At 41.6% G+C, this 26,231-nt stretch overlaps 1 protein-coding gene across 1 annotated transcript in view; it reads right to left on the bottom strand.

Annotated features, from left to right (window-relative positions):
- The window catches only part of LOC126412096 (Bloom syndrome protein homolog), a 196,612-nt gene that overhangs the window by 135,748 nt on the left and 34,633 nt on the right, over positions 1-26,231 (bottom strand). Inside the window, exons 4-8 of the mRNA XM_050081515.1 lie at positions 14,309-14,476; positions 7,017-7,172; positions 6,803-6,885; positions 6,467-6,689; positions 96-199 (exon numbers count right to left, since the gene is read on the bottom strand). Coding sequence (XP_049937472.1) covers positions 96-199; positions 6,467-6,689; positions 6,803-6,885; positions 7,017-7,172; positions 14,309-14,476 — 734 coding nt within the window. The remainder of the gene's footprint in view (positions 1-95; positions 200-6,466; positions 6,690-6,802; positions 6,886-7,016; positions 7,173-14,308; positions 14,477-26,231) is intronic.

The raw sequence follows: 26,231 nt of genomic DNA, 5'->3' as shown, positions 1-26,231 counted from the left end.
ATTACTTTTGAAAATGTAATGTCACTACAGCCAAGTATTTTGCAAACATAAAAAACAGATCTAAAAATATGTTTTATGGCTGAGTTCTGCCTTACTTCCATAGATACAGGCTTCAGAGACTGGTGTGTTTCAGTCTCTCTCAACCATTTCAGAACATCTTCATTCATTCCAAGATCAATCTGCATTCCCTCTAGCAGACCTGAAAATAAAAACAGAACATAACATTTCATTTCAGTTTTTAAGGTTAACTGTTTTGTGGAGTCAGCAAGGGAGAAGTGTTAGTTAACAAAGCAGCTGTTAAGTTATTGATATTTCTTGAAACTAAAACAAACATTTCCTTTTGGGATTCAATTTTAATGGTTCTGAAGTGTTGCCTGGAGATATTGAATTTAACTGATGAAAGGAGAAAATGTAAAATTGCAGTAAATGAAACAGGCGAAAAGGAATGCAAACATCTCAGAAATGAGATTGACAGGAAGTGCAAAATGGCTAAGCAGGAATGGCTAGAGGATAAAGTTAAGGATGTAGAAGCATATATCAATAGCGGTAAGATAGATCTGCCTACAGAAAATTAAAGAGACCTTTGGAGAAAAGAGAACCACCTGTATGCATACCAAAAACTCAGATGGAAAACCAGTCCTAAGCAAAGAAGGGAAAGCAGAAAGGTGGAAGTAGTATATAGAGGGTCTATACAAGGCCTATGTGCTTGAGGGCAATAATATGGAAATGGAAGAGGACGTAGATGAAGATGAGATGGGAGATATCATACTGCATGAAGAATTTGACAGAGCACTGAAAGATCTAAGCTGAAACAAGGCCCCAGAAGTGAACTACATTCAGTTAGAACTACTGATAGCCTTGACAAAACTCTTCTGTCTGATGAGCAGGATACATGAGACAGGTGAAATACGCTCAGACTATCAGTTTAATAAGTCACGGTTGCAAAATACTAACACGGAATCCTTATAAGCGAATGGAAAAACTGGTAGACGCCGACCTTGGGAAAGATCAATTTGGATTCCACTGGAACATGCGAGGCAATACTGACACTATGACTTATCTTAGAAGACAGGTTAAGGAAAGCCAAACCTACGTTTATAGCATTTTTAGACTTAAAGTAGACTTTTGGTAATGTTGAATGGAAAACTCTCTTTCAAATTCTGCAGGTGGCAGGGGTAAAATACAGGGGGCGAAAAGCTATTTACAATTTGTACAGAAACCAGATGGCTGTTGTAAGAGTCCAGGGGTATGAAAGGGAAGTAGTGGTTGAGAAGGGAGTGAGACAGAGTTGTAGCCTATCCCCGATGTTGTTCAATCTGTATATTGATGAAGCAGTAGAGGAAACAAAAGACAAATTTGGAGTAGGAATTAAAATCCATGGAGAAGAAATAAAAACCCTGAGGTTTGCCAATGACATTGCAATTCTGTCAGTTACAGGACTTGGAAGAGCAGCTGAATGAAATTGACAGTGTCTTGAAAAAAGAATATAAGATGAACATCAACAAAAGCAAAACAAGGATAATGGAATGTAGTAGAATTAAACCAGGCGATGCTGATGGAATTAGATTAGGAAATGAGACGCTTAAAGTAGTAGATGAGTTTCGCTATTTGGGCAACAAAATAACTGATAATGATTGAAGTAGAGAGGATATAAAATGTAGACTGGCAATGGCAAGGAAAGCATTTCTCAACAAGAGAAATTTGTTAACATCGAGTATAGATTTGTGTGTCAAGGAAGTGTTTTCTGAAAGCATTTGTATGGAGTGTAGCCATGTATAGAAGTGAAACATGGATGATAAACACGAAGAGAATAGAAGCTTTTGAAATGTGGTGCTACAGAATAATGCTGAAGATTAGATGGGTAGATAACATAACTAATGAGGTGGTGCTGAGCAGTTCCCAGAATGAGATTTTCACTCTGCAGTGGAGTGTGCATTGCTGTGAAACTTCCTAGCAGATTAAAACTTTGTACCAGACTGAGACTTGAGTCTCAGTCTGTGTACACAGTAGTTTTAATCTGCCAGGAAGTTTCAGGTACTGTATAGAATTGGGGAGAAGAGAAATCTGTGGTACAACAAGGGATCGGTTGGTAGGACACATTCTGAGGCATCAAAGAATCACCAATCACTGGAGGGAAGAATGAGGGGTAAAAATCATACATCTACATCTATACTCCGCGAGCCACCTTACGGTGTGTGGCGGAGGGTACTTATTGTACCACTATCTGATCCCCCCTTCCCTGTTCCATTCACGAATTGTGCGTGGGAAGAACGACTGCTTGTAAGTCTCCGTATTTGCTCTAATTTCTCGGATCTTTTCGTTGTGATCATTACGCGAGATATATGTGGGCGGTAGTAATATGTTGCCCATCTCTTCCCGGAATGTGCTCTCTCGTAATTTCGATAATAAACCTCTCCGTATTGCATAACGCCTTTCTTGAAGTGTCCGCCACTGGAGCTTGTTCAGCATCTCCGTAACGCTCTCGCGCTGACTAAATGTCCCCATGACGAATCGCGCTGCTTTTCGCTGGATCATGTCTATCTCTTCTATTAATCCAACCTGGTAAGGGTCCCATACTGATGAGCAATACTCAAGAATCGGACGAACAAGCGTTTTGTAAGCTACTTCTTTTGTCGATGAGTCACATTTTCTTAGAATTCTTCCTATGAATCTCAACCTGGCGCCTGCTTTTCCCACTATTTGTTTTATGTGATCATTCCACTTCAGATCGCTCCGGATAGTAACTCCTAAGTATTTTACGGTCGTTACCGCTTCCAATGATTTACCACCTATGGCATAATCGTACTGGAATGGATTTCTGCCCCTATGTATGCGCATTATATTACATTTATCTACGTTTAGGGAAAGCTGCCAGCTGTCGCACCATGCATTAATCCTCTGCAGGTCCTCCTGGAGTACGTACGAGTCTTCTGATGTTGCTACTTTCTTGTAGACAACCGTGTCATCTGCAAATAGCCTCACGGAGCTACCGATGTTGTCAACTAAGTCATTTATGTATATTGTAAACAATAAAGGTCCTATCACGCTTCCCTGCGGTACTCCCGAAATTACCTCTACATCTGCAGATTTTGAACCGTTAAGAATGACATGTTGTGTTCTTTCTTCTAGGAAATCCTGAATCCAATCACAAACCTGGTCCGATATTCCGTAAGCTCGTATTTTTTTCACTAAACGTAAGTGCGGAACCGTATCAAATGCCTTCCTGAAGTCCAGGAATACGGCATCAATCTGCTCGCCAGTGTCTACGGCACTGTGAATAGAGGGAGACCAAGAGATAGCTGCACTAAGCACATTCAGAAGAATGTAGGTTGCAGTAGTTACTCGAAGATCAAGAGGCTTGTACACGGTAGAGTAGCAAGAAGAGCTGCATAAAACCAATCTTTGGTCTGAAGATCACAACATAAACAAAGTGTTGTAATTGTATGTGTTTGATACATTATATTTTACTGTTCAAACTAAATTGGTTGAACATAAGCTCAATGTTTTTTGCTCCAATCAACTGGCAACATCAAGTAAAATGTCCAGTAGCACCATGGGATATAACTCTGTTTGGCTGTTTAAGATATGGCCATTTACACAGTCCACTGATGGATGTGTTTCAGTCTCTCTCTGAATTAGTTCAGAACATCATGGTAATGAATGGAAGTGTTAGAGGTAAAAACTGTAGAGGGAGATCAAGTAAGAACATGGTAAGGAAGTTAAAGCGGATGTAGATTACAATGGCTGTGCAGAGATGAAGAGACTTTCATGCGATGGACTAGTATCTAACCTGCCTTTGCATTGAAGATAACAACAATAATGATGAGAACAACAACACAAAGTTTGCCATTATAAAAGTTGTTATCTATAACTATACTGCTATGTAAAAACAGGTTGCTGTGTAATTTTGATAATGAAAAACTGGAAAAACTGGGCAGACATAGGCTACATATTTTTAAATACATAAAGGGAAGTGCTGTTACCAAAAACCTCAAGAAGTTCTTGACCAACTTGCTTCAAATTACTATAAGATACTCTGATCTTCAGAAGTGATGGTCAATAATTCACACATGAAAAGTGCCGTGGCGCACACAGCCACACAAACACAACGGTTGGCTACTGCGGCAGAGTTAATCGGCACCTGCAACTTAGTGCCGGCGTGTTCCGCCAGCCAGCGCTAGAGGCATTCCCGCCAAACATTCAATTAGCCGTGAACTATGCACGCGCACGAGCCTTTTTCCAGCACGGATGGTCACACTATGATATCACCAACCACCAGTCAGAGATCACCAACGGCCGCCAATCATCACTCCGGAATCAGCGGAGAGAGACTGGAGCTGCCAAGTTAAATAGCCAGAAGAAGCAGAAACAGGCGTCTTTTGACCCGCTGCGGACTGCCGCCTGGAAGATACTTCAACGCAGCTGGAATGTCCAGGTGCCATCTTCGCTACACTGGCCATCGACACTGGACTCTGCGCCCGTCTACTTCCTTGGCATCCGCCAGAAAGTGTCGAGAGAAAACCCAACAAAGGAACATAAATTCAGTTCAGTTGCTAATATTTCAATTCAATAAGGTGGAATATTCTTTGGCTTGTTATAAAATTTTGGCAGGAGAAGAAGCCTTTTGTTTTTGAGGAAAGTTTATCTTTTTGTAAAATTAAGCAGTAGCCTTGCTCCACCTAATAAAAATTTTTGTTCACACATGGATGGTAATCTATGGATATAACAAAAAGTACAGGTCAAAGCTAGCTAAAAGCTCCAACACACATGGGTCCACAAATCAACCATTGTTGAGATGCAACACATTTTCTGTTGCGGTTCATCAGTGTCTAGGAACATATGGCATCTCTAAACGTAGGGTGTTTGAAATGTTGTCCATGTGTCCGCCTGAATACAACACTGAACTCATCTCTGAAATGCATTGCAAATCCTCTCAGGTAGTCCTGGGGAATTCTGTAAACACTGTAGGGTGTTTCAATCCACAAGATCTCTATATTAATTTATTATGTTGACCTGAGCAGTAGAATGAGGCAGGTCCGGAAAGTAAGTACATTTCGGAAAAAAACCTCATAAAACATTGTTTTCACAGTAAAATTTATTTTTACAAAAAAGAGCATATCTTGAACTATTTTTCTACATGTTGTTGTTGTTGTTGTTGTTGTTGTTGTTGCTGTTGTTGTGGTCTTCAGTCCTCAGACTCGTTTAATGCAGCTCTCCAGTATTATTCAGACATTTATCATAGCGGGAAACCAACTTTTCTATGCCCTATTCATAGAAAGATGCCAACAGTGAAGACAGCCACTGCTCAACACTGTTTTTTGCACGTCATTACTATCAAAGCACCTTCCTCCAAAATTGTGCTTCAATTTCAATAACAAGTGACAGTCAGGAGGTGCAAGATCAGAGCCGCACAGCAAGTGATCAAATTGTTCCCAACAGAATTGCTGAATAAGGTTTTGAGTGACACCAGCAGAATTGTGACGTGTGTTGCCATGAAGCAACATAACTCTTTAATTGAGCACTCCACACTGTACAGCCTCAAACTCACACCTTCTATCACTTGTTCTTGAATGTGTAGCATGATTTTGGAGGAAGGCACTTTGACAGTGATGATGACACAAAGAACAGTGTTCAGCAGTGCCTGTCTTCATGGGGAAAAACCTCACCTTATAATCAGTTTTTTTACTAACATCAGCAAGTTATTTAATGCATTCATTTTGTCTCTTCTGCTTTGGGACACATACTCGAACCCTGTTCCATTTGGCATTGTGAACTGCCTTCCACAAACTACACACCATTGACTTACTTATCTTTTGTTAGTAAGAACCTTCTCATCATCCACAAAATTAAAAATGTTAACAGTAAGTCATCACACCTGCACGCAACGACGTTTTCCGCAATCATTTTTTGTGCTAACATTATGATGTAACAGTGCATCTTACTTTGTATCTGCACCTGGTTATGTGACTTAGTTAATTCCCTCTACAATCAAGTAATAGTCAACATTCCCACTGTCTGTGACACACTATGTTCTGATAACATACCACAATGTGATCACTGAACCATGTACAGAGCTGATGGTTACATAGTACTGGCAACACTCAACAGTCCCCATCTTGACACATCTGGGTTTGCAAAACCCATGCACAGCCTAGACTAGCCCCCCCCCCCCCCCCCCCCCCAAAGTGTTCACCCTCTGACATGATCTAGAGGACAAGTGTGACTTACAGAATGCAATGCATGCAGTATGCATTAAATATTGACGCCATGCTCAGAAGAGCCTGCCTAATAAGTGAACCTGTGCAGTGTATTCTGTTTATCAATTGTAGCTCTGTATGCAAGTAAACTACAAGACACTCCTCACGACTGTGTCCAATTGTATTTACCCACCACAATCATGGAAATATAAAAGTGAGGTAACTAGGAAACATTTTATTATTATTAGTATTGTTGTTATTAATCTTACCGCAAATAACATTGGACTTTGCTGAAATTGTGTCGTCTGTGGTTCCTCTTGGTACTTTTTCATTGACTGCACTCACTAACTTGCTGTCACCATCTTTTTCTGAATTGGTGACAGAACTATCATTGACAGAGTTCAATGCGGAACCCACTGGCTTATTCGACTGAAACTGTAAGCTACTGCTAAGCACGGGGGACGTTCCACGAGATCCTTCTTCTTCCTTAACCTTCAGAAATTTGTCAAAGAGCAAATCTATTAGTAATATAAATGAATTATGATGTAATTTCAGATTATTACAAAACTAATATTTTGATTCAACATTGAAAAAATAGAACACACCTTATCACAATCTGCAAACAAATCCTCTGAATCAGTAATAATCTCTGATATGTGAGACTCCATGCTAGAATTAAAGGCATCACCTAGGGCAACAAAAATAAATATGTTAATGAATCCTAGTTTTCATATCAAATATGGACATAGGAAACACTCAATTGAAATAAAAATGGTTAATAAGTAAGATTTTAAGTTATACTCTAAAAAAATGACTCACCATTAAGAATGTTAAATTCAAAGTTTTTTTCTTCACTTCCACTGCTTACTGTTACTAAGTCATTAACATATGCACAGCTTGGAGAAGGGGTTAGCTGTATGCATGATGCTTCTATCTTTCCAACTGGCTGCTCAACATCTCCAATCTTTTCCAAATCTTAAAAAAAAGTGCAATATTTTATAGTTAGGAACTTGTGCAATCGTCAACATGTACACATTTTGATAACATAGTATTAATGAAACTATCACAATTCATTTTTGTTAGTTTTAAATAAATTATGCTCTATGGCTTAGAATAACAACAGCAAGATGAAGAGTGTTTGTTTATCGCTTTCTGTGTAGCAGAGTTTTAAAAAGCTGTAAAATGAGGACAGTAATAAAAAAAGATATTGAGATAGAACAAAAATGATGACATGTTGCTCACAACTTCATTAAAATTACTTATTATTACAGCTCAATTTTTAAAGTGCTAATTTACATTTACTGCTCAATTCTCCAAATTGATGGTGAAATGACCAGCTCAAAGACATTACTAAAAGAGGCTGAGGAAACAGTTACAATGCTTTTAGCTTTCTTTTTTTCTTTTATCTCTTTTTGCTCATTCAAGTGAACAAATTTTGGGCTACTCTATTATTTCTACCTCATACAGACAGGCACGAAATAACACAATACATATATATACACACTTGTGGATTTTACGGTATCGACAGTATCTATGTTGACTACTCACAGCATGCCGTCCACATCTCAGCAGAAGATGCAACTCATAGAAGGGACACAAGCTGCTGACACCATGAGTCACACTAGCTGCAGGGTTTACCTTATTACAAAGCATGGGGCTACGAATATCATGAAGACATCATTGCCAAGTTCCGACCTCAAATCACTGAAGACTCGGCATGAGATAACAACTAACATTGCACAGTGCTACTAGTCTTCAGACTCTGACTTTCCAGAATTATGTATATTTAATTTCTGCACATATTGGAAATGAAAGTGATGATGTTTGATTCATGTACTGCATATTTGGTGTATTCACAGTTAGCCTGGCCACCCTGTACTAAGAACACAACAGGTTTTATCCATAATATCATCATAAGGTACACATTGGCACACTAAAACATAATAATTAAACCTCGTAAAAAAATAGTAAGATAAGAACCCCACACATAAAAAAGGCTTTGATTACTCTGAAGTCACTCCAGCTACAGGATAAATATACCAAGAATTTACAGCTCCGTAGTCATGATGTTTATAGCGCTGTGCTGCAGAGTACTTTTATCCACTGTTTCAACTCACATTTTGTCGTCACTGGAAAAATATTATGGACAGTTACATTGGAAATAATACTTTACACAGAGGAGAGATGTAGAATGGGACAGATGAACTACACAGTGAAAACAGTGTGGATGAAGATTCATCCATCTGTAAATAGAACTAAATTGATGTGTTACAGCTTATGGTTATGATCTTTTTAAAGAATTTTAACTTTTCACAACTAGTGATTAATCAGGCACAATTCAAGAATCTTAAATTTTAAATATTGTCAATGTACATTATCTGCTCATTCAAGCAAAATTTTAAGAATTTTTGAAGTTCAAATAGTTCCCACATATGTTACCTACAGAAATAGTAGTTTATTAATTTAAAAATATTATGAAAAGGAAAGTCACTACCCACCATATATCGGAGATGCTGAGTCGCAGATAGGCACAACAAAAAGACTGACACAAATAATGCTTTCTGCCATTAAGGTCTTCGTCAACAATAGATGACACACACACATGGCAAACACAACTCTTACACACGACTGCGGTTCAGGCAACTGAAACCACACTGTGAGCAGCAGCACCAGTGCATGATGGGATTGAAAACTGAGTGTGGGTAAGGACGATGCTGGGATGGGGAGGGGGTGGGATAGTATGGTGGGGGTGGTGGACAGTGAAGTGCTGCAGGTTAGACAGAGGGCAGAGGAGAGGTGAGGAGGGGGGAGAAGGGGACCGTGAGGGGGGGGGGGGGGAGGAAATAGCGGAAAAAGAAAGAAGTAAAAAGAGTGGGTATGATGGTGGAATGAGGGCTGTGTACAGCTGAAATGGGAACAGGGAAGGGGCTGGATGGGTGACGACAGTGACTAATGAAGGTTGAAGCCATGAAGGTTACAGGAACGTGGGATGTATTGCAGGGAAAGTTCCCACCTACGACATTCAGAAAAGCTGCTGTTGGTGGAAAGGATCCATATGGTAGAGGCTGTGAAGAAATCATTGAAATGACGGATGTCATGTTTGGTAGAGTGTTCAGCAACAGGGTGGTCCACTTGTTTTTCGGCCACAGTTTGTCGGTGGCCATTCATGCGGACAGACAGTTTTTTGGTTGTCATGCCCACATAGAATGCAGCACAGTGGTTGCAGCTCAGCTTGTAGATCACATGACTGGTTACACTGGTAGCCCTGCCTTTGATGGGACAGGTGATGTTGGTGACCGGACTGGAATAGGTGGTGGTGGGAGGAAGTATCGGACAGGTCTTGCATCTAGGTCTATTACAGAAGTATGAGCCATGAGGTAAGGGTTTGGGTGCAGGGGTTGTGTAAAGATGGACGAGTATATTGTGTAGGTTTGGTGGACGGCAGAATACCACTGTGGAAGGGGTAGGAAGGATAGTGGCCATGACATACCTCATTACAGGGCATGACGTGATGTAGTTGAAACCATGGTGGGGAATGTAATTCAGTTGCTCCAGTCCTGGGTGGTACTGAGTTAGGAAGGGAATACTCCTCTGTGGCCAGACAGTGGGACATAGGGAGGTGCTGGAGGACTGGAAACATATGGTACTTCTCGGGCTGAGTAGGACCACATGAAGCAATTCTCCCATTTGCTTCACCTGATCCTACTCAACCCAACAAGCCACCTTCTTAGATGTTGACCTCCACCTCAAAGATGGCTACATCAGTACATCCATCCACATCAAACCTACTAACTAGCAGCAATACCTCTACTTTGACAGCTGCCACTCATTCCATACCAAGAAGTCCCTTCCATACAGCCTAGCCACCTGTGGTCATCATTTTTGCAGTGACAAGTGGTCCCTCTCAAAATATAGTGTGGGTCTCGCTGAAACCTTCACAGACCATAATTATCCTCCCAATGTGGTACAAAAACAAATCTCCCGTGCCACATCTTTCCAGTCTCCCACCACCTCCCAATGTCCCACTGTCTGGCAACGGACGAGCATTCCCCTCGTAACTCAGTACCACCCAGGACTGGAGCAACTGAATTACATTCTCTGCCAGGGTTTCGACTACCTCACGTCATGCCCTGAAATGAGAAATGTCCTGCACACTATCCTTCCTGCCCCTCCCACATTGGTATTCCCCCGCCCACCGAACCTACACAATATACTCAACCATCCCTACACAGCCTCTGCTCCCAAACCCTTACCTCATGGCTCATACTTTTGTAATAGACCTAGATGCAAGACCTGTCCCATATATCCTCCCACCATCACCTATTCCAGTCCAGTCACCAGCATCACCTATCCCATCAAAGGCAGGGCTACCTGTGAAACCAGTCAAGTGATCTACAAGCTGAGCTGCAACCACTGTGCTGCAGTCTATGTCGGCATGACAACCAAAAAGCTGTCTGTCCGCATGAATGGCCACCGACAAACTGTGGCCAAGAAACAAGTGGACCACCCTGTAGCTAAACACACTGCCAAACATGACATCCATCATTTCAATGACTGCTTCACAGCCTTTACCATATGGATCCTTCCCACCAACACCAGCTTTTCTGAATTGCGCAGGTGGGAACTTCCCTGCAATACATCCTATGTTCCTGTAATCCTCCTGGCCTCAACCTTTGTTAGTCACTGTCCTCATCCATCCAGCCCCTTCGCTGTTCCCATTCCAGTACTGCGCAGCCCTCGTTCCACCATCACACCTAGTTTTTTTACTTCTCTCCTTTTCTGCAACTCCCCACCCCCCTTTCCTCCCCATGTCTCCCCTGCCCTCCATCTATCCTGCAGCACTTCACTGTCTGCCACCTCCACATTATCTCACTACCTCCCCATCCCAGCCTCGTCCTTACCCCCACCCAGTCGCCACTCCCATCCATCACTGGTGCTGCTCCTCACAGTGTGGTTTCAGTTTCCTGAGACTACAGTCATGTGTGTGTGTGTGTGTGGGGGGGGGGGGGGGGGGGGGGTCGTCAATTGTTGACGAAGGTCTTAATGGCCAAAAGCATTATTTGTGTCAGTCTTTTTGTTGTACCTATCTGCAACTCAGTATCTGCGCTATAAGGTGAGCAGCAACTTTCTTTTTCATAATACTGTCACATTCCATCCTGGATTTTCCATTGTTTGTTTATTAATGTTTTGTTTCATTTTATTTTTAGATCTAAAAATGATCATTAAATGTGATCAAAACTAGTTATCAAGTGTGGTTATTTGCAACTGAGACTGTTACAATAACTATTTTAAAAATTTGAACAGCTGCACAATCTCTCATGATAATATGTCATCCATTATGAAAATCTAAGTGTATATTGAAAGGACAGACTAATTGTAAATGGAGATGAGTACTTGTTGAAACAGACAAGGAACTCAAATCCTCCAAGGCAAGATTGTATTGGTAGCACTCCGTATTAGGGGCGGGCATAAATTAGTAACTCGATCTTCGTATCAGCCTCCAGACTGAACTCAAGATGTCACTCAAAACTTTAGAGAAAACCTCTATTTATTAGCACGAAAGTTTCCAAACATTCAGTCATCATTGGAGAAGACTTTAATAATACAACAACCAACTGGAGAAACTGGTGTGTACATGGTGGTGTGACAAAACATCTTGTAAGACATTACTAAATGCATTCTCCTATAGTTGACTCATGTGTGGCACACAGAAAAGATGACTGATGTCTTGCACACAAAAACCCACAACAGAAAACAGTATTTAAAAATGGCTCTCAAGCTCTTTCTCTTTCTGTAGGAGAAGGACACACACACACACACACACACACACACACACACAGAGCTGAGGACTGACTGTTTATTACCAATAGCTATTGCCTAGGCAGAGGCAGACGGAGATCAGGAGGAGTTAAGGAAGGACACACAAGGTAAGGGTTGGGTAGAGGGATAGTGTGAGGCAGATCTTTCAGCAGATGACTCAGTGGGTACACAACAAGACAAAAAGAGACCATAGGGTAGAGCACATAGGTAGGCTGAGAGAGGGCGTGGGGGAGGATGGGAGGGAAGGAGAGGATGCTGGAGATGAGGGAGACAGGAAGGGAAAATAGAAAGGAAAAGTGGTGGAGAAGAGGTGGGGGTAACGAGAGGGAGAGGAGAATTGGCAAAAGGGGAGCTGGAGGTGGAGGTGGAGGAGTAGGAGTAGGAGTAGGAGTAGGAGTAGGAGGAGGACGGACACAGGGAGCAGGGAGGGAGAGAGGGGGGGGGGGAGGGGGAGGGGAGGGGTAAGTGCTAAGTAAACTTTGCCATGCACTCACAGTGGTTTGTATAGTATGTATGAAGATGTATAACATAAGTAACTGATTAAGTACACATGTGATCAATCTAACTAGAAGAGTAGTGACTGAACTAACTAATTTTTAGAGTTTTAATGCTTTCCCACCATTATTTTATGTTATACAGTATATCTGACAAAAGACAACAATATCTCTGCTGGTTACATCAAATAAATCAAAGTAAAAGATTTCTGTAGTCTCCTAGTGAGTTTTAAGAAAAGAAGGACTATTAACTTTTCATGTCCTTGTAGACACAACTAGATGTTAGTCACCCAAACAACTATAATTGTTTCCAGAATGAAATTTTCACTCTGCAGTGGAGTGTGTGCTGACATGAAACTTCCTGGCAGATTAAAACTGTGTGTTGGATCGAGACTCGAACGCAGGACTTTTGCCTTTCATGGACTAGTGCTCTACCATCTGAGCTACCCAAGCATGACTCATGCCCCATCCTCACAGCTTTACTTCTGTCAGTACCTCGTCTCCTACCTTCCAAACTTCACAGAAGCTCTCCTTCAAACCTTTCAGAACTAGCACTCCTGGAAGAAAGGATATTGTGGAGACATGGTTTAGCCACAGCCTGGGAGATATTCCCAGAATTAAATTTTCACTCTGCAGCGGAGTGTGCACTGATGTGAAACTTTCTAGGAGATTAAAATTATGTGCCGGATTGAGACTCGAGACCTCTGCCTTTTGCGGGCAATTGGTCTACCATCTGAGCTTTCCAAGCTACTATAATTGTGTGTTCGAGATACTCAGATAATTGTACAGAATGTGAACTCCAGAGTTCTAGGAACAAGTAACATTTATTCACCAATAAACACAGAAGAAGGTATATGATAATACTTAAGACTAATTAGCATTAGAATAGAGTTTGGCAAGAACTGTCTACAATTACCAAGAAATCGTTGTCCAAGCAACATTCATGGAACATCACACTGTACACAAAGAACAAACCAAAAGCCAGTGCCTTTGGCAGGTTGGGTGTGAATTCTTTGACAGCTAACATAAACACAGAAGTCAAGGGTAACTGACAATCTTGGTCGCTATGTGCTATTAATAGTGAGATTGTTAGAGAGTGGAGTGAAGAGGTCAGACACCAAGAAACCACTTACATTGTTTTTGAAGATGTCATCCCCGCATTTACCTTACGGAACTTAGGGAAACCAAGGAAAAAATCAAACTGGATGGCTGGTCAAGGATTTTAACCACAGTCCTCTTGAATTCAAGGCCCATGTCTTAACCCCATTTGGCCCAATTTCCTGTTATGGTAAATACTCTGTGACACATGTTGTTTAGTAATCTGCAGCACTAAAACCTGTATTTCAAAGTTGATATGCTACACGAAGATATGTGATTTAATACTGGACCCCAGAAAAGCTGAGATGTATGCATTAAGCATTGCTGTATGAAATTACAACCACTGAGTCTTCCACAGTCATTATAGTCATATAAACAGTGTTTGCATTTAGTGGGTTTGTTCAAATATCAAATCAGTGATATACTGGCTGTACAATTAAGTACATGCTGTTTCTAATTTCTAAAGATAAAAGATTCAGAAAAGAAAGAAAATTAAGAGAAAATAAATAAGCCAGAAGTGGAAGTGCGAATAAAAACGACGTTGGAAACAAAAGACGATGTTTTCCATGTAGATTTAACAATAGAAACAATTCAATGAAATATATGTATAGTAAGCAAAAAATAGTTCTCTTGATAGATACATAGTGTGACCTAAAGGTTACAGTTCTTCTTATAAGAAAATATGACATTGCTCCTTACCACAAACATCATCATCATCACTAACAATTATATGTCTCGGTTTTTTCCATCCTCTAGTTATAATTTCATCATCTTGGTACATCAGTGCTGTAGAACCTTTCAGCCCATATTCTTTGTTTGCCTGCTCCTCTTTAATCTCAACACATCCAGTATTCTGAGTCACAGTTACTGAAAACAACACAATGCCCAAAAAGAATAATAAACATACTTTGTTCTAGACAGAAGCAACAACAGTAAACTCCAGAAATCACATCTGAATGACACTCTTGCATTCACTTCACTTTCATTTCTTATTTATTACATTGTTACTAATTGGAAATTAGTAGTGGTAAACAATGTGATAAAACATACAGAATTTATTGAAAGAAACAAATACAGGACAATAAAAAAATGGAACTATGAAGTTTCAGACAAACAATAACACAGAAAATAATAATAATAACAATAATAATGATTTAGTGTTATTTTTTAGTCAAACTATAAATATGATTAGTTTCCATGTAAGTTTGTGTGTCCGCCCCAGTAGCTGAGTGGTCAGCGTGACGGATTGCGGTCCTCTGGGCCCGGGTTCGATTCCCGGCTGGGTCGGAGATTTTCTCCGCTCAGGGACTGGGTGTTGTGTTGTGATCATCATCATTTCATCCCCATCCGGCGTGCAGGTCGCCCAATGTGGCGCCGAATGTAATAAGACCTGCGATATGGCGGCCGGACCTGCCCCGCGAGGGGCCTCCCGGCCAATGACGCCAAACGCTCATTTCCATTTCCATTTCCATGTAAGTTTGTTAAAATAAGAGGCCTATTGTAATTTTCAATTGATGTCCTCATGAAGAGAACGACTTTAGTGGGCAAAGTGGAGACTTTTGGAAATTTATAGTTGACCATGCAGTGGATAGATACGAACTAGTCGAAAGGTTTACGATACGAGGGACCTTCCATGGTATAGAGACACTATAAAAAACAGTGAGTATCTGAACTGCATAATAGGTGTAAAACAAAGGTTTGGGCTATGGAGAGAAATGCTGAGTGAAATGGGTTTGGCTATCAAGAGAGCAATGCATGAAGCCTTGTGTGACTATTGCAGCTGAATATTATAAAAAGATCTTGCTCAAAATCCAAATAAACTTATGAGTAACAACAGAAATGAAAGCTCTCTTCCCATGGGTTTCCATGTTTTTGGAACCCTGAAGAAAGACATTCGTGGATGTCGATTTGCTTTGGACAAAGAGTTGCATTCCAAGGCACAGTCACGGTTCCATAGGCACCTGCAAACATTATTCCATGAAGACATTGACCATTTGTCTCACAGTGGGATAAAGGGACAGAGAAGGAGGGAGAGGGGAGAGGGGGGGAGAGAGGGAGAGGGAGGGGGTTGAGCGAGTAGGTGGTGGGGGCTAGTGGGGATAGGCATGTTTCAGAGCCTAAATGTGGACATTTTCAGTAGCCATGGAGCAGTGGTTGGCTGAGCATCGCATGATTGTTGTCGAGGCGTTTTTGAAAAGTAGTGATTCCTGTGTTGCTGTGCAGCTGCAGTTCTGTAGGCACTTTAATTTAGGTCCACAAGGAAATGTTCCGACACGCAACACAATTATACTGTGGGTGAATAACTTCAGAGCTACCAATTCAGCACTGAAATGGAAGTCAGCAGGCCATCCAAGATCAGCCTGGACACCAGAGAATATCGATAGAGTACGAGAAGCTGTGGAAGCCAGTCCTTGGGGCCGATCCATAAACAAGCTGCTGATTTTCATATGTCTGACCACCCAGTAAAACGAATTTTGCAGTTCGATCAGCATTTCCATGCATACAAAATGGCTATTTTTCAGCAGTTAAAGCCCAATGACCACGCAAAGCAAAAAGCATTTCCAGAGCAAATGACTAATTTGATGACATATGAAAAAAAATTCATGATAAGTGATGAGGAACATATTCATTGGGACGGTTATGTAAACAAACAGAACTTTCATTATTGGTCAGCTACAAATCCTGAAGAACTGCATCAATGTCCTCTGCATGCCCTAAGGTCATAGTGTGTTGTGGTGTAACAAAAACTTGTGCCACTGGGCCATACTTCCTGATCCCTGAACTTCAGAGAAAACACTTAGTGCACAGTAGAATGTGGTTCCAGCAGGATGGGGCAATTGCCCATACAGCCAATGAGGTGATGGACTTTTTGAGAAGTAAGTTTCGAGTAATCTTGCATTTTGGGAATATTCCATGGCCAGCATGCTCCCTCATCTAAGTGTTTATGATTTTTTCTTGTGGGGTTTCTCGAGATCAAGAGTCTACTCAAGCAAGCCCCATATATTGGTTGAACTTAGGTGGCCATAATTCAAGAAATCACCAACCTGTCTCCTGATATCTTCAAATCTTAAACTGATGAAATTGGTTGTTCCAATGTTATTTTCGTTAATTTCCATTAATACCATCCTGTAATAACCAATAAAACATTTTTTATCTCTCTTAACATTTGTGTTATTTATACTTTAGAATCATCAGACCTTTTTGCTGCTCCCTGTATTATGTCAGGGCTAAGACTTTGACTAAGAAATATAAAGCTATGGAAATAATTAAAATAGCATAGCAGATAGCTGCAGCTGGGTTAATGGAATAAAAAGGATGAGTCAGCCAGTCTACCACACACTAAAATCTCCAGCCTAAAAGCTTAGGCTTAAGCCCATTCATTTCAAAAGACTTTAAAACCTTCGCCACACCTGTCACACACCATCAGCTAAAATAGAGAATCTCTGAAAATATTCTGAGCTCAAACATAGTGAGGTATCTCAAATGGAATGACTTCCTCCATGGAAACCAGCATGGTTCCCATAAACACCAATCATGTGACATCAAACTAGTACTTTTCTCACACGACATCCTGAAAGCCATGATGGAGGCATTTAGGGGGATGCAGTATTTCGTGACTTTCAATAAGCATCTGAGATGGTATCACACCAATGATTATTAACAAAAATGTGATTATATAATCAATCAAAATTTATTAATGGATTGAGGATTTCTTGGTATGGAGAACAAAACATGTAATCTTGGGTAGAGAGTTGTAGAAGTAACATCGGGCATGCACCAGGGAATTGTGTTGGGATCCTTCTGTTTATGTTGCATATTAATGAATTTGGAAACAGTATTAATATTAACCTCAGATTTCTCTCAGATGATACAGTTATCTACAATGAAGTGCTAACCGGAACCAGCTTAACTAATATTCAGTTAAATTTTAATAGGATGCTAAAGTGGTGCTAAGAACAGCAACTTGCTTCAAATATTAAAAAAGATAGCCTTCTAATGCTTATACAGGCACTTTGTATCAGCTTAGTTCATAAGATAAAAGGATCTTGAACATGAAGTATGTCACACATTTCAGCATTTTATATAGCTGAGACATTAGCAACCAGACTTTAATCTCCCACATTCTTGTTGACACTACTTAAAGAGCAAAGTTTTGTAAAGGTTTGAAACTGTGTGTAAAGTTTATTGCAAATAACTAAGTGTTCTCACTCTCAAATACTGGATGAATAAAATCTAGGTATTTGCTTGTCATGGTCTACACTTCTTTTTCAACCTCATCCCCTCCACTTTGATAGTTTGAGGGTTCTCACCCACATAGCTATTCTTTACAGACAGAAAGTGATATGTGTACCAAGTTTCATTAAAATCAGTCCTGTGGGTTTGAAGGAGATGTGGAACAAACATCTTTATAATATGTATGGACATATATTTTTCCATGATCCAATTTTGATGAAGTAAAGCCTGTATGGTACCCCAACTTTTGCTACATTACATGCGAAAACCCCATGAAAATTTTTCAAGTAGTTTTGGAAAAGTCTATTCAAACTGACAGACATGACAGTTTCATTATTGGTGTTATTGGTATACTCATACCTTCCTTGCTCTTGTTATATATTCTCCCACATATTTAAATTTGTCCATCCTTGCGTACTACTGCATAGTCCACTGTTCTACGGGACCCTTCCAAGTGCCTGTCTGTCAACAGAGTCATGCCTTTGTGAAGTCCACAAAAGTCGCTACAACCTACTTCTTACCTAAGACCCTATGTCTTATTAGATGTTCCGGATAAACATGTGTTCTATCCATCCTCTTCACTTCCTAAATCCCACTCAATATTATCCAAGTATAGTTTCTACCTGTCCTTTTCTACTCTCTTCAGAAGGATTTTTGACAGCACCTTGTTGCTGTCCTCTAGTAGTCTTGTATCCCAGTCTGGCACATTTGAAATTCTGCCGGACAGTATGGACATTGATGACGGCCACTGGGTGGCGCTGCTGCACCTGCAGGTGCTGCGGTCACCGATGTAAGTGCTGCCATAAGCCATGCCTGTCCGGCCAGCCTATGAGAGGTCATGGCTGCGCATGGCCACTCTGACTCTTTGTTGTGATTTGTCTGCATTATCATACAGATCTCGCTACACATCATTGTCTTGGTTCAGAATTCAAAATGTCCTAGTATGCAATCTTGGTTTGCCCTTTGGACTGTTTTTCTGTCATGCACCTTCCATTGTCTGTCATTCTCTTGTGTTATCCAGCTGTTTTTCTCTGGCAAACTGCTGTCAATGCTCTCACCACTCAGCCAGTCATGGCTGGTTCTGAACTCGTTCCCAGACTTGTCTGATTCTGGTCACTATAACTGGTGACGAGGTAAAAAGTTAGCAGCATTCCATTAATGCCAGGCTCATGCAGTTTGTGGAATAGCAACAGCAACAGATGCTCCAGCAGCATTAGTTCTTACAGTAGCTCCAACAGCAGCAACAGCATCTCCAAGAACAATTTCAACTTCTGTTGGATCACTCACGAGTTCAGAGTTTCCAACCCACTCAGGCTGTGGCCAATTCATAGGCGGAGTGCTGCACACCCGCATTTTCACCATTTAATGATGCAAAAGAGGATTTGGACATGTATTTGCAGCATCCGAAGCAGCACGTCATCACTTTTTTTGGATCACATTCTTCAATGATCACTTTTCCTTTCTGGGGCTTCCCTGGAGACATTTTTCTTGCTAAAGAAGTTGGCTCCACTCTCAAATCTGGTTGCATTCATGTCCAAGGAGATGAGTTCGTTACTGTCCAATTATTACTCAAATAATTCAATGTGGTCACAATGTGCCTCAAGTTGCATCAATATTACAAGCAACCTGGTCAGTCATACCACTCATGACTGATGGATTTACAAGGGTTGAATCAAAATTGCGATTTCACTTGCACAAACATGGCTTTCAAAACTTCATATGCAAATTCACTAATCCGAAATGATATGGTTAAATTGGCTTCTGATTCGGAATTTCGTATTGCAGTCCTCAAACTGGGCAACCCAACCTTTAGATGATATTTTGAAAATCACACACTCTTTTGAGATCACACATGCTACAAATGAACACATAATGGCGCAGCCTTAGGTAGCACCGATCTAGCCACCGCCTCAGGGGCAGAATTCTCGTAAGTCTTTTTCCAGCTGTTGGCATTGTGATTCATTAATTTCAGACACCTCCACGGCCTCTGAACAGCCTGTCACACTCTGCTGATGTAATCAGCAGGATCTGCCACCATGTCCTGACTGCTTCATAGTGCACCTACATGCAGACTGTCCAGATCCCTGGTTTGGGGAAGATGGGCATCTCCACACTGTTTGTTGTCAACCATCGACACAGTCATCCCCCACATGCCTCACAGGACAGTGCATGAACTTAAGGCAGTTGCTTCTCAGAGTGATCCTTCCACCTACAAGTTGTTTATCACCCTCAAAATTGTAACAAAGGACATCTGCTTCCAGGTAGACAAAGGAGCTACTACTTCTTTGATCAACCTCCACATGTATGCTTCGTTCCCCTGACTTGCCCCCACCCTCCTGTATGCTACTTGCCTATGGTGCCAGTTCAATTCTCTCCAAGATCAGTTTCATGATTAACACTACATACAAACAGGTCATCCCCCTGACAACTGTTTGTTGCTGATGGTTACTCACTGCTAGGTTTCTCCATCACTGCTGAGTTTCGAGCTGTCTCCTACTGGTTCCCTTCCAGGAACTAGAAGACCTCTTTGCTGCCTTTGTGCTTCTGTTTGAAACCGACCCTGGGTGCACAACGGATTTGCCGGCTCGTATCTCCTTACGCCTGAATGCTGCACCTCATCTTCCTGTCTCTTTAGGGGTGGCTGTTAAGCAAGAACTCAATAGCCTACGTTCAGCTGGAGTAATTGAAACCATCAAAACTAGTGCTTGGGCCACACACCTGGTGGTGGTCAAGAAATCCAGTGGCTCTTCCAGCCGGATGGAGGTCTTAAATTGACGATTAATGCTCAGGCACAAGTGTAAACTTACCCCAGCCCGCATCCAGAGGTGAACATTTCTCTAAGCTAGACCTTGCTGACACATATTTGCAGATCACCCTGGATGAGGAATTGCAATGCTTTATGGCTTATACAAAGAAAGACGCTTGCCCTTTGGGATTTCTTCCACTCCAGCGATTTTACAGAGCTATCTGGAACTTTTAATTGTGTCCTTTCCTGCTTGTACTATCAAGATGAACTAATTGTCACAGGCACTATACATCAGAACCACTTGCGCAATCTTCACTATGTTGAGTTATGCAGGGCTCAAGTGCCACTTATACAAATGTCAGTTTTTTCAGAAGCAAGTGCAATACCTGGGCCACTTGCTCAACAAAGACAGGATTCACCCCACTAACTGCAACATTTCTGCTGTTGACACTCTACCCCGCCCCAAATCCAGCAGGAGCTGAAGGCTTTTCCTGGGGAAGGTAAATTATCATTCTAAGTTCCTTCCACAGTTGACCCACATTATCTATCCGCTCAGCCAGTTCTGGAAGAAGGGTGTTTAGTGCAGGTCAATAATTGCCTGTGAGCATATTTTCACACAGCTCAGCGATCTGACTTACACACCTTACTCCATCTCGTCCACTGGTTTTGGCCATGGATGCTTCTCCGTGCAGCATTGGCATAGTACTGGCCCACAGGGATGACGACAGTAGAGAACAGCCTATTGCCTTTGCATCGAAAACAGTGACACCCACTCAAAAGAGCTATTTTCAGATCTAGGAAAAGACTTTGGCAATCATCTTAGCCATTAAGAAGTTCCACATTTACCTTTTCAGGACCAAGTTTACTCTCATTACAGACCACAAGCTACTACTGGCTCTCTTTGGGCCCTACTCTCGGCTTCCAGGGTGGACTACACAACACCTCCAGTATTGGCCGCTCTTCCTAAGCTCCTATGTTTATACTATCAAATACAAGCCCACAGCACAACAAAAAATGTGGATGACCTTTCTTGTCTGTCCTCAGACCCTGACCCAGCATTTGACCAACAGGAGATCTCCTGTTTTCACATCTATAAGAAACGATGGCATGCTATGGATGGGTTTCCCATTACAGCTACTCACATTGCTGCAGACGTGTGCCATGATCCAGTCTTGTGGTGTGTCACAAACTATGTGCTTCATGGGTGGCTCACTTCTTTCTCAGAATCTGCCAACCCTGAGCTCCCACCATTTGCCCCTTGTCTCCGATGTTCTACTTGACACAGAAGAAGGTACTCACTATCTTATCATCTCACCTACTTGTGCCCCCATGTTTTGCACCTGCTCCATTGGGTTATGCTGCAGATGAAGGCCCTTGCAAGGTGCCAAGCATACTGGCCATGACTGAATAAAGATGTGCAGGCCACAGTGCACAACTGCTCTGCTTGAGCTCGGCACCAGGTACCTGCACCCCAGTCATTCGTCCCCTGGAATTGGATCCATCTGGACTTTGCTGGCTCCTTTTTGAGATCTATGTAGCTCATTGTCATGGATTCTCACTTTAAATACTTATAAGTCATCAGCATGGCGTCCAATATCAACAACACCACTCTCAATGCTCTCATCCAGATACACTATGTGATCAAAAGTATCCAGACACCTGGCTTAAAATGACTTACAAGTTTTTGGTGCCCTCCATTGGTAATGCTGGAATTCAATATGGTGTTGGAGCCTCCCAGGCATACATTCAATAAGGTGCTGGAATATTTCTTGGGGAATGGCAGCCCATTCTTCACAGAGTGCTGCACTGAGGAGGAGTATCGATGTCGGTTGGTGAGGCCTGGCATGAAGTCGGCGTTCCAAAACATCTCAAAGGTTTTCAATAGGATTCAGGTCAGGACTACAGGGATGTTATTGTCATGTAACCACTCTACCACAGCCCAGGCATTACGAACAGGTGCTCAATCGTGTTGAAAGATGCAATTGCCATCCCCAAATTGCTCTTCAACATTGGGAAGTAAGAAGGCTCTTAAAACATCAATGTAGACCTGTGCTGTAATAGTGCCACGCATAACAACAAGGGGTGCAAGCCCGCTCCATGAAAACACTACCACACCATAACGCCACCACCTCCCTATTTTACTGTTAGTACTACACACAACATGGCAGATGACATTCACCGGGCATTCGTCATACCTACACCCTGCCTTGGATCGCCACATTGTGTACCATGATTTGTCACTCCACACAATGTTTTTCCACTGTTCAGTCGTCTAATGTCTACGCCCCTTACACCAAGTGAGGCATTCTTTGGCATTTACCGGTGTGGTGTGTGGCTTATGAGCAGTCGCTCTACCATGAAATCCAAGTTTTCTTATCTCCCGCCAAACTGTCATAGTACTTGCAGTGGATCCTGATGCAGTTTGTATTCCCTGTCTGGATAAATGTCTTCCTATTACACATTACAATCCTCTTCAACTTTCGGCGGTCTCTGTCAGTCAACAAACGAGGTCGGTCTGTACGCTTTTGTGCTATATGTGTCCCTTCAACACATCAGAAGCAATGGACGTAGGGATTTTTAGGAGTGTGGAAATCTTGCGTACAGATGTATGACACAAGTGACACCCAATCACCTGACCATGTTCGAAGTCCATGAGTTCAGCGGAGCGCCCCATTCTGCTCTCTCATGATGCGTAATGACTACTGAGGTCGCTGATATGGAGTACCTGGCAGTAGGTGGCAGCACAATGCAGCTAATATGAAAACCGTATGTTTTTGGCGGTGTCTGGATACTTTTGGTCACATAGTGTACTTGCCATGAAGTGGCTTCCCTCCACCATCATGTTGGATAATTGGCCCCAACACATGACGGAGACTTTCAAACAGTTCTGCACCTCCAATGCCATCAAGCACCTGTTTAGTCTGCTGTTTCACTCCTCCTCCAATGGTGAAGTGGGGCATATGGTGCATACATTTAAATAACAAATGTTGAAAGTGGTGAGTACTCCCACCACTACGGCTGCCCTCACTCTGTTTCTCAGCACTTACTGGTCAACCCCTGCCCATGAATGTAGCCCAGCAGAGCTCCTCCATGGGCTGCAACCACATACTCTCATCTCATGACCCCACAGCCGACAACACTGGACCAGACCTGCCAGCTGCTTGCTGCTGGGCACAGTTGTGTGAGCATGCTTGTTTGGAATAAAACCATTGTGGGTGCCAGTCACAGTACTTGCCATCCATGGGCGAAGGTGTCTTATAACAGCAAACACTCCGGGGGATTTGGAGCACTCGTACACCAATCAGCTCTGTCCACACTTACCAACTGTCCCACCGTTGGCATCTCAGTCAGTCTCGGAATGCCCACTCTTGCTGTTCCCATGCCTGCTCTCGGACCCCAGCAGTGGTTTCCGAGGAAGCAGTCAATGTGGACATCTCTGAGTGAACTCTGCCCTCTTAGCCATTGTCGTCCACAACACCAGGTTCCCCAGATTTGTCTACTGCCTTGTCCTCATCCCATTTTATCATCTCGGCTACTATCCCATAACTTCCAGTTGCTTTATTATTATTTAAATAACTTATGGCTTGTGCGATCTCATCCCTGGTTGGAAGTTATGACACTCTCCCTCCTACATTTGGCAGCAATTCTGGCTCATCTTCAGGTGGTTTGCAGTTCAGCGAGTCATGAAAGTACTCTGCAAGTATCCTATAGTTTCCATTCATACGAATTGCCTTTTTATCCCTTATAAACAGTTCACTACCCTGTATTCAGAGTCTTTCAAATTTACCAAGAAAAAGTCTATTCTTGTTTTCCCTAAAGTTGTTCTCAATCTCGTCCACTTTGTATTTAAGCCTCTGTCCTCTGCTCAGCCTTATTGTCCTTAAGCCTATGAAAATCTCCAGTTTTTCTGCTGCTCAATGCTTTCCTGTGGTTCTCTACTGCATTTCCACAGTCCTTGTCTGCCCCTACTAGTGCTCCTGTTCCTTTTCCTCCTTTCCTAATTCAGCCTGATTCACAACGTTCTTCCCATTCATTTATGTCAAAATTCCTTCTGCACATTTGGCTCAATTATGTTTTGCAATCCAGTTAAAATAACTTTGTCACCGACTAACTGCAGCTGCAGGAGTCATTGTTGTCAGTGTGTAGTCAGCCACACTTAACAATACCTACACAATAAGCAACACAATGAGCATGTGGCACTCGATAAAGAACTATGATGGCCCTATCACTCGATCTGCTAAAACGACAATCATAAAATTATTTTAATCAAGAGTATAATTTGTCTTTTTCTATCCTGAAGTTTCTGGTTGTTCTTTTAGTCTGTGCCATCTGCCTCTGGAATCAAAAATAACCTGTAATCTGATTCTGTTCTTGTGTTCTCCCTGACCTGGTGTTCATGATCTCTCTAGTGTTTGTCCAATTGGGTGCATGGGCTTGTCCATATCAGTTACTTACTCGATATGGCCCTGAAGTGCATTGTGATGTGTTTGATTTTGTGTCTGTAACACAGTTAAATTAACCTCCGTTTCTCCTCTGTTGTGTTGGGTACTGCATCACTGTTCCTTTATGTTGGTTCTCCCTTCAAATCTGTGCATTATAATTGCCTACAAGTACCTTCATTTGTCAGTGTATCATGAAGCTCCTCCCACATAGTGGTCCTACCTGTTACTGTCCATTTACTATGTATACTTTTTGCTCCCTATTTAGATCAACAGCATTGATATCCTTTCAGGTTTTCCTATCAGCTCTATGAAGCTTTTCGACTAATGTATCTTTGTTACTGTATCTCTTCTTGCGTGGTTAGTAGTATACCGATATTTCTCTCTTTCATCTCTCTTACCAGTGTTGGTCATTGTCTGTACATTCATGGTTCCTATTTCAAAAATTCTTTTAACTTTAATCTTTTTTAAGATTCTTAGGAGCTCTGACTCTTCACTTAGCACTTTCTGGCAGGTCTCTCAATCTTCAAGTTTCCTTCCTTTATATAGTCCCTGTGTATGTTTCTTCCACCTTTCGCCCATCTCTTCTTTTTATAGTACTGGCTTTCCATCTGTACAATTCATTTTAATGACACAAATAGTAATATTCTTATTTATGAGACATTCTTCAGGTTTAGACCAAGTGTCCATTTGTACAATGAGTACTTTGTATAATTTATATAATTTACAGTACGAAAACTATTTGCTTATGTTTTGAGAGTGATATGTTGTATGCTGGTGTGTTTTAGTGTGTCATTGTGATTTTATATTTATATCAAATATGCTTGAAAACATTTCTGACAGTGTAATTCTGCTCTCTTTTACTTAATTTTGTGTTTGTGCCACTGCTGTCAATTATTTTCAACCATGTTGAGGACCATTCTGATAATGAGATGAGTTCCCAAAATCTGTTATGGAGTGAAATCAATATCTCTTTTGTGGATGAGGAAATTTAATGAAACAGTCACCTCCTTATACTTAACACACAGAGCCTTGAGATTTAACTCATTGCAATCTGCTTTCACACTGAGACTTAAATGAAAACATTGTCTATTGGTGTGGTGCTGCTTCCCTGAACTCTTGTAGGGAAAATTATAGTTGAATATAAATTAAATGAAGGAAGGAGATATTCTGTTTATTTCTTCTCTGTAGAAATGGCTTATAA

Source organism: Schistocerca serialis, chromosome 7 (genome assembly GCF_023864345.2).
Source record: "Schistocerca serialis cubense isolate TAMUIC-IGC-003099 chromosome 7, iqSchSeri2.2, whole genome shotgun sequence".
NCBI classification, from domain to species: domain Eukaryota; kingdom Metazoa; phylum Arthropoda; class Insecta; order Orthoptera; family Acrididae; genus Schistocerca; species Schistocerca serialis.
This window is presented reverse-complemented; position numbering and strand designations above follow the sequence as displayed.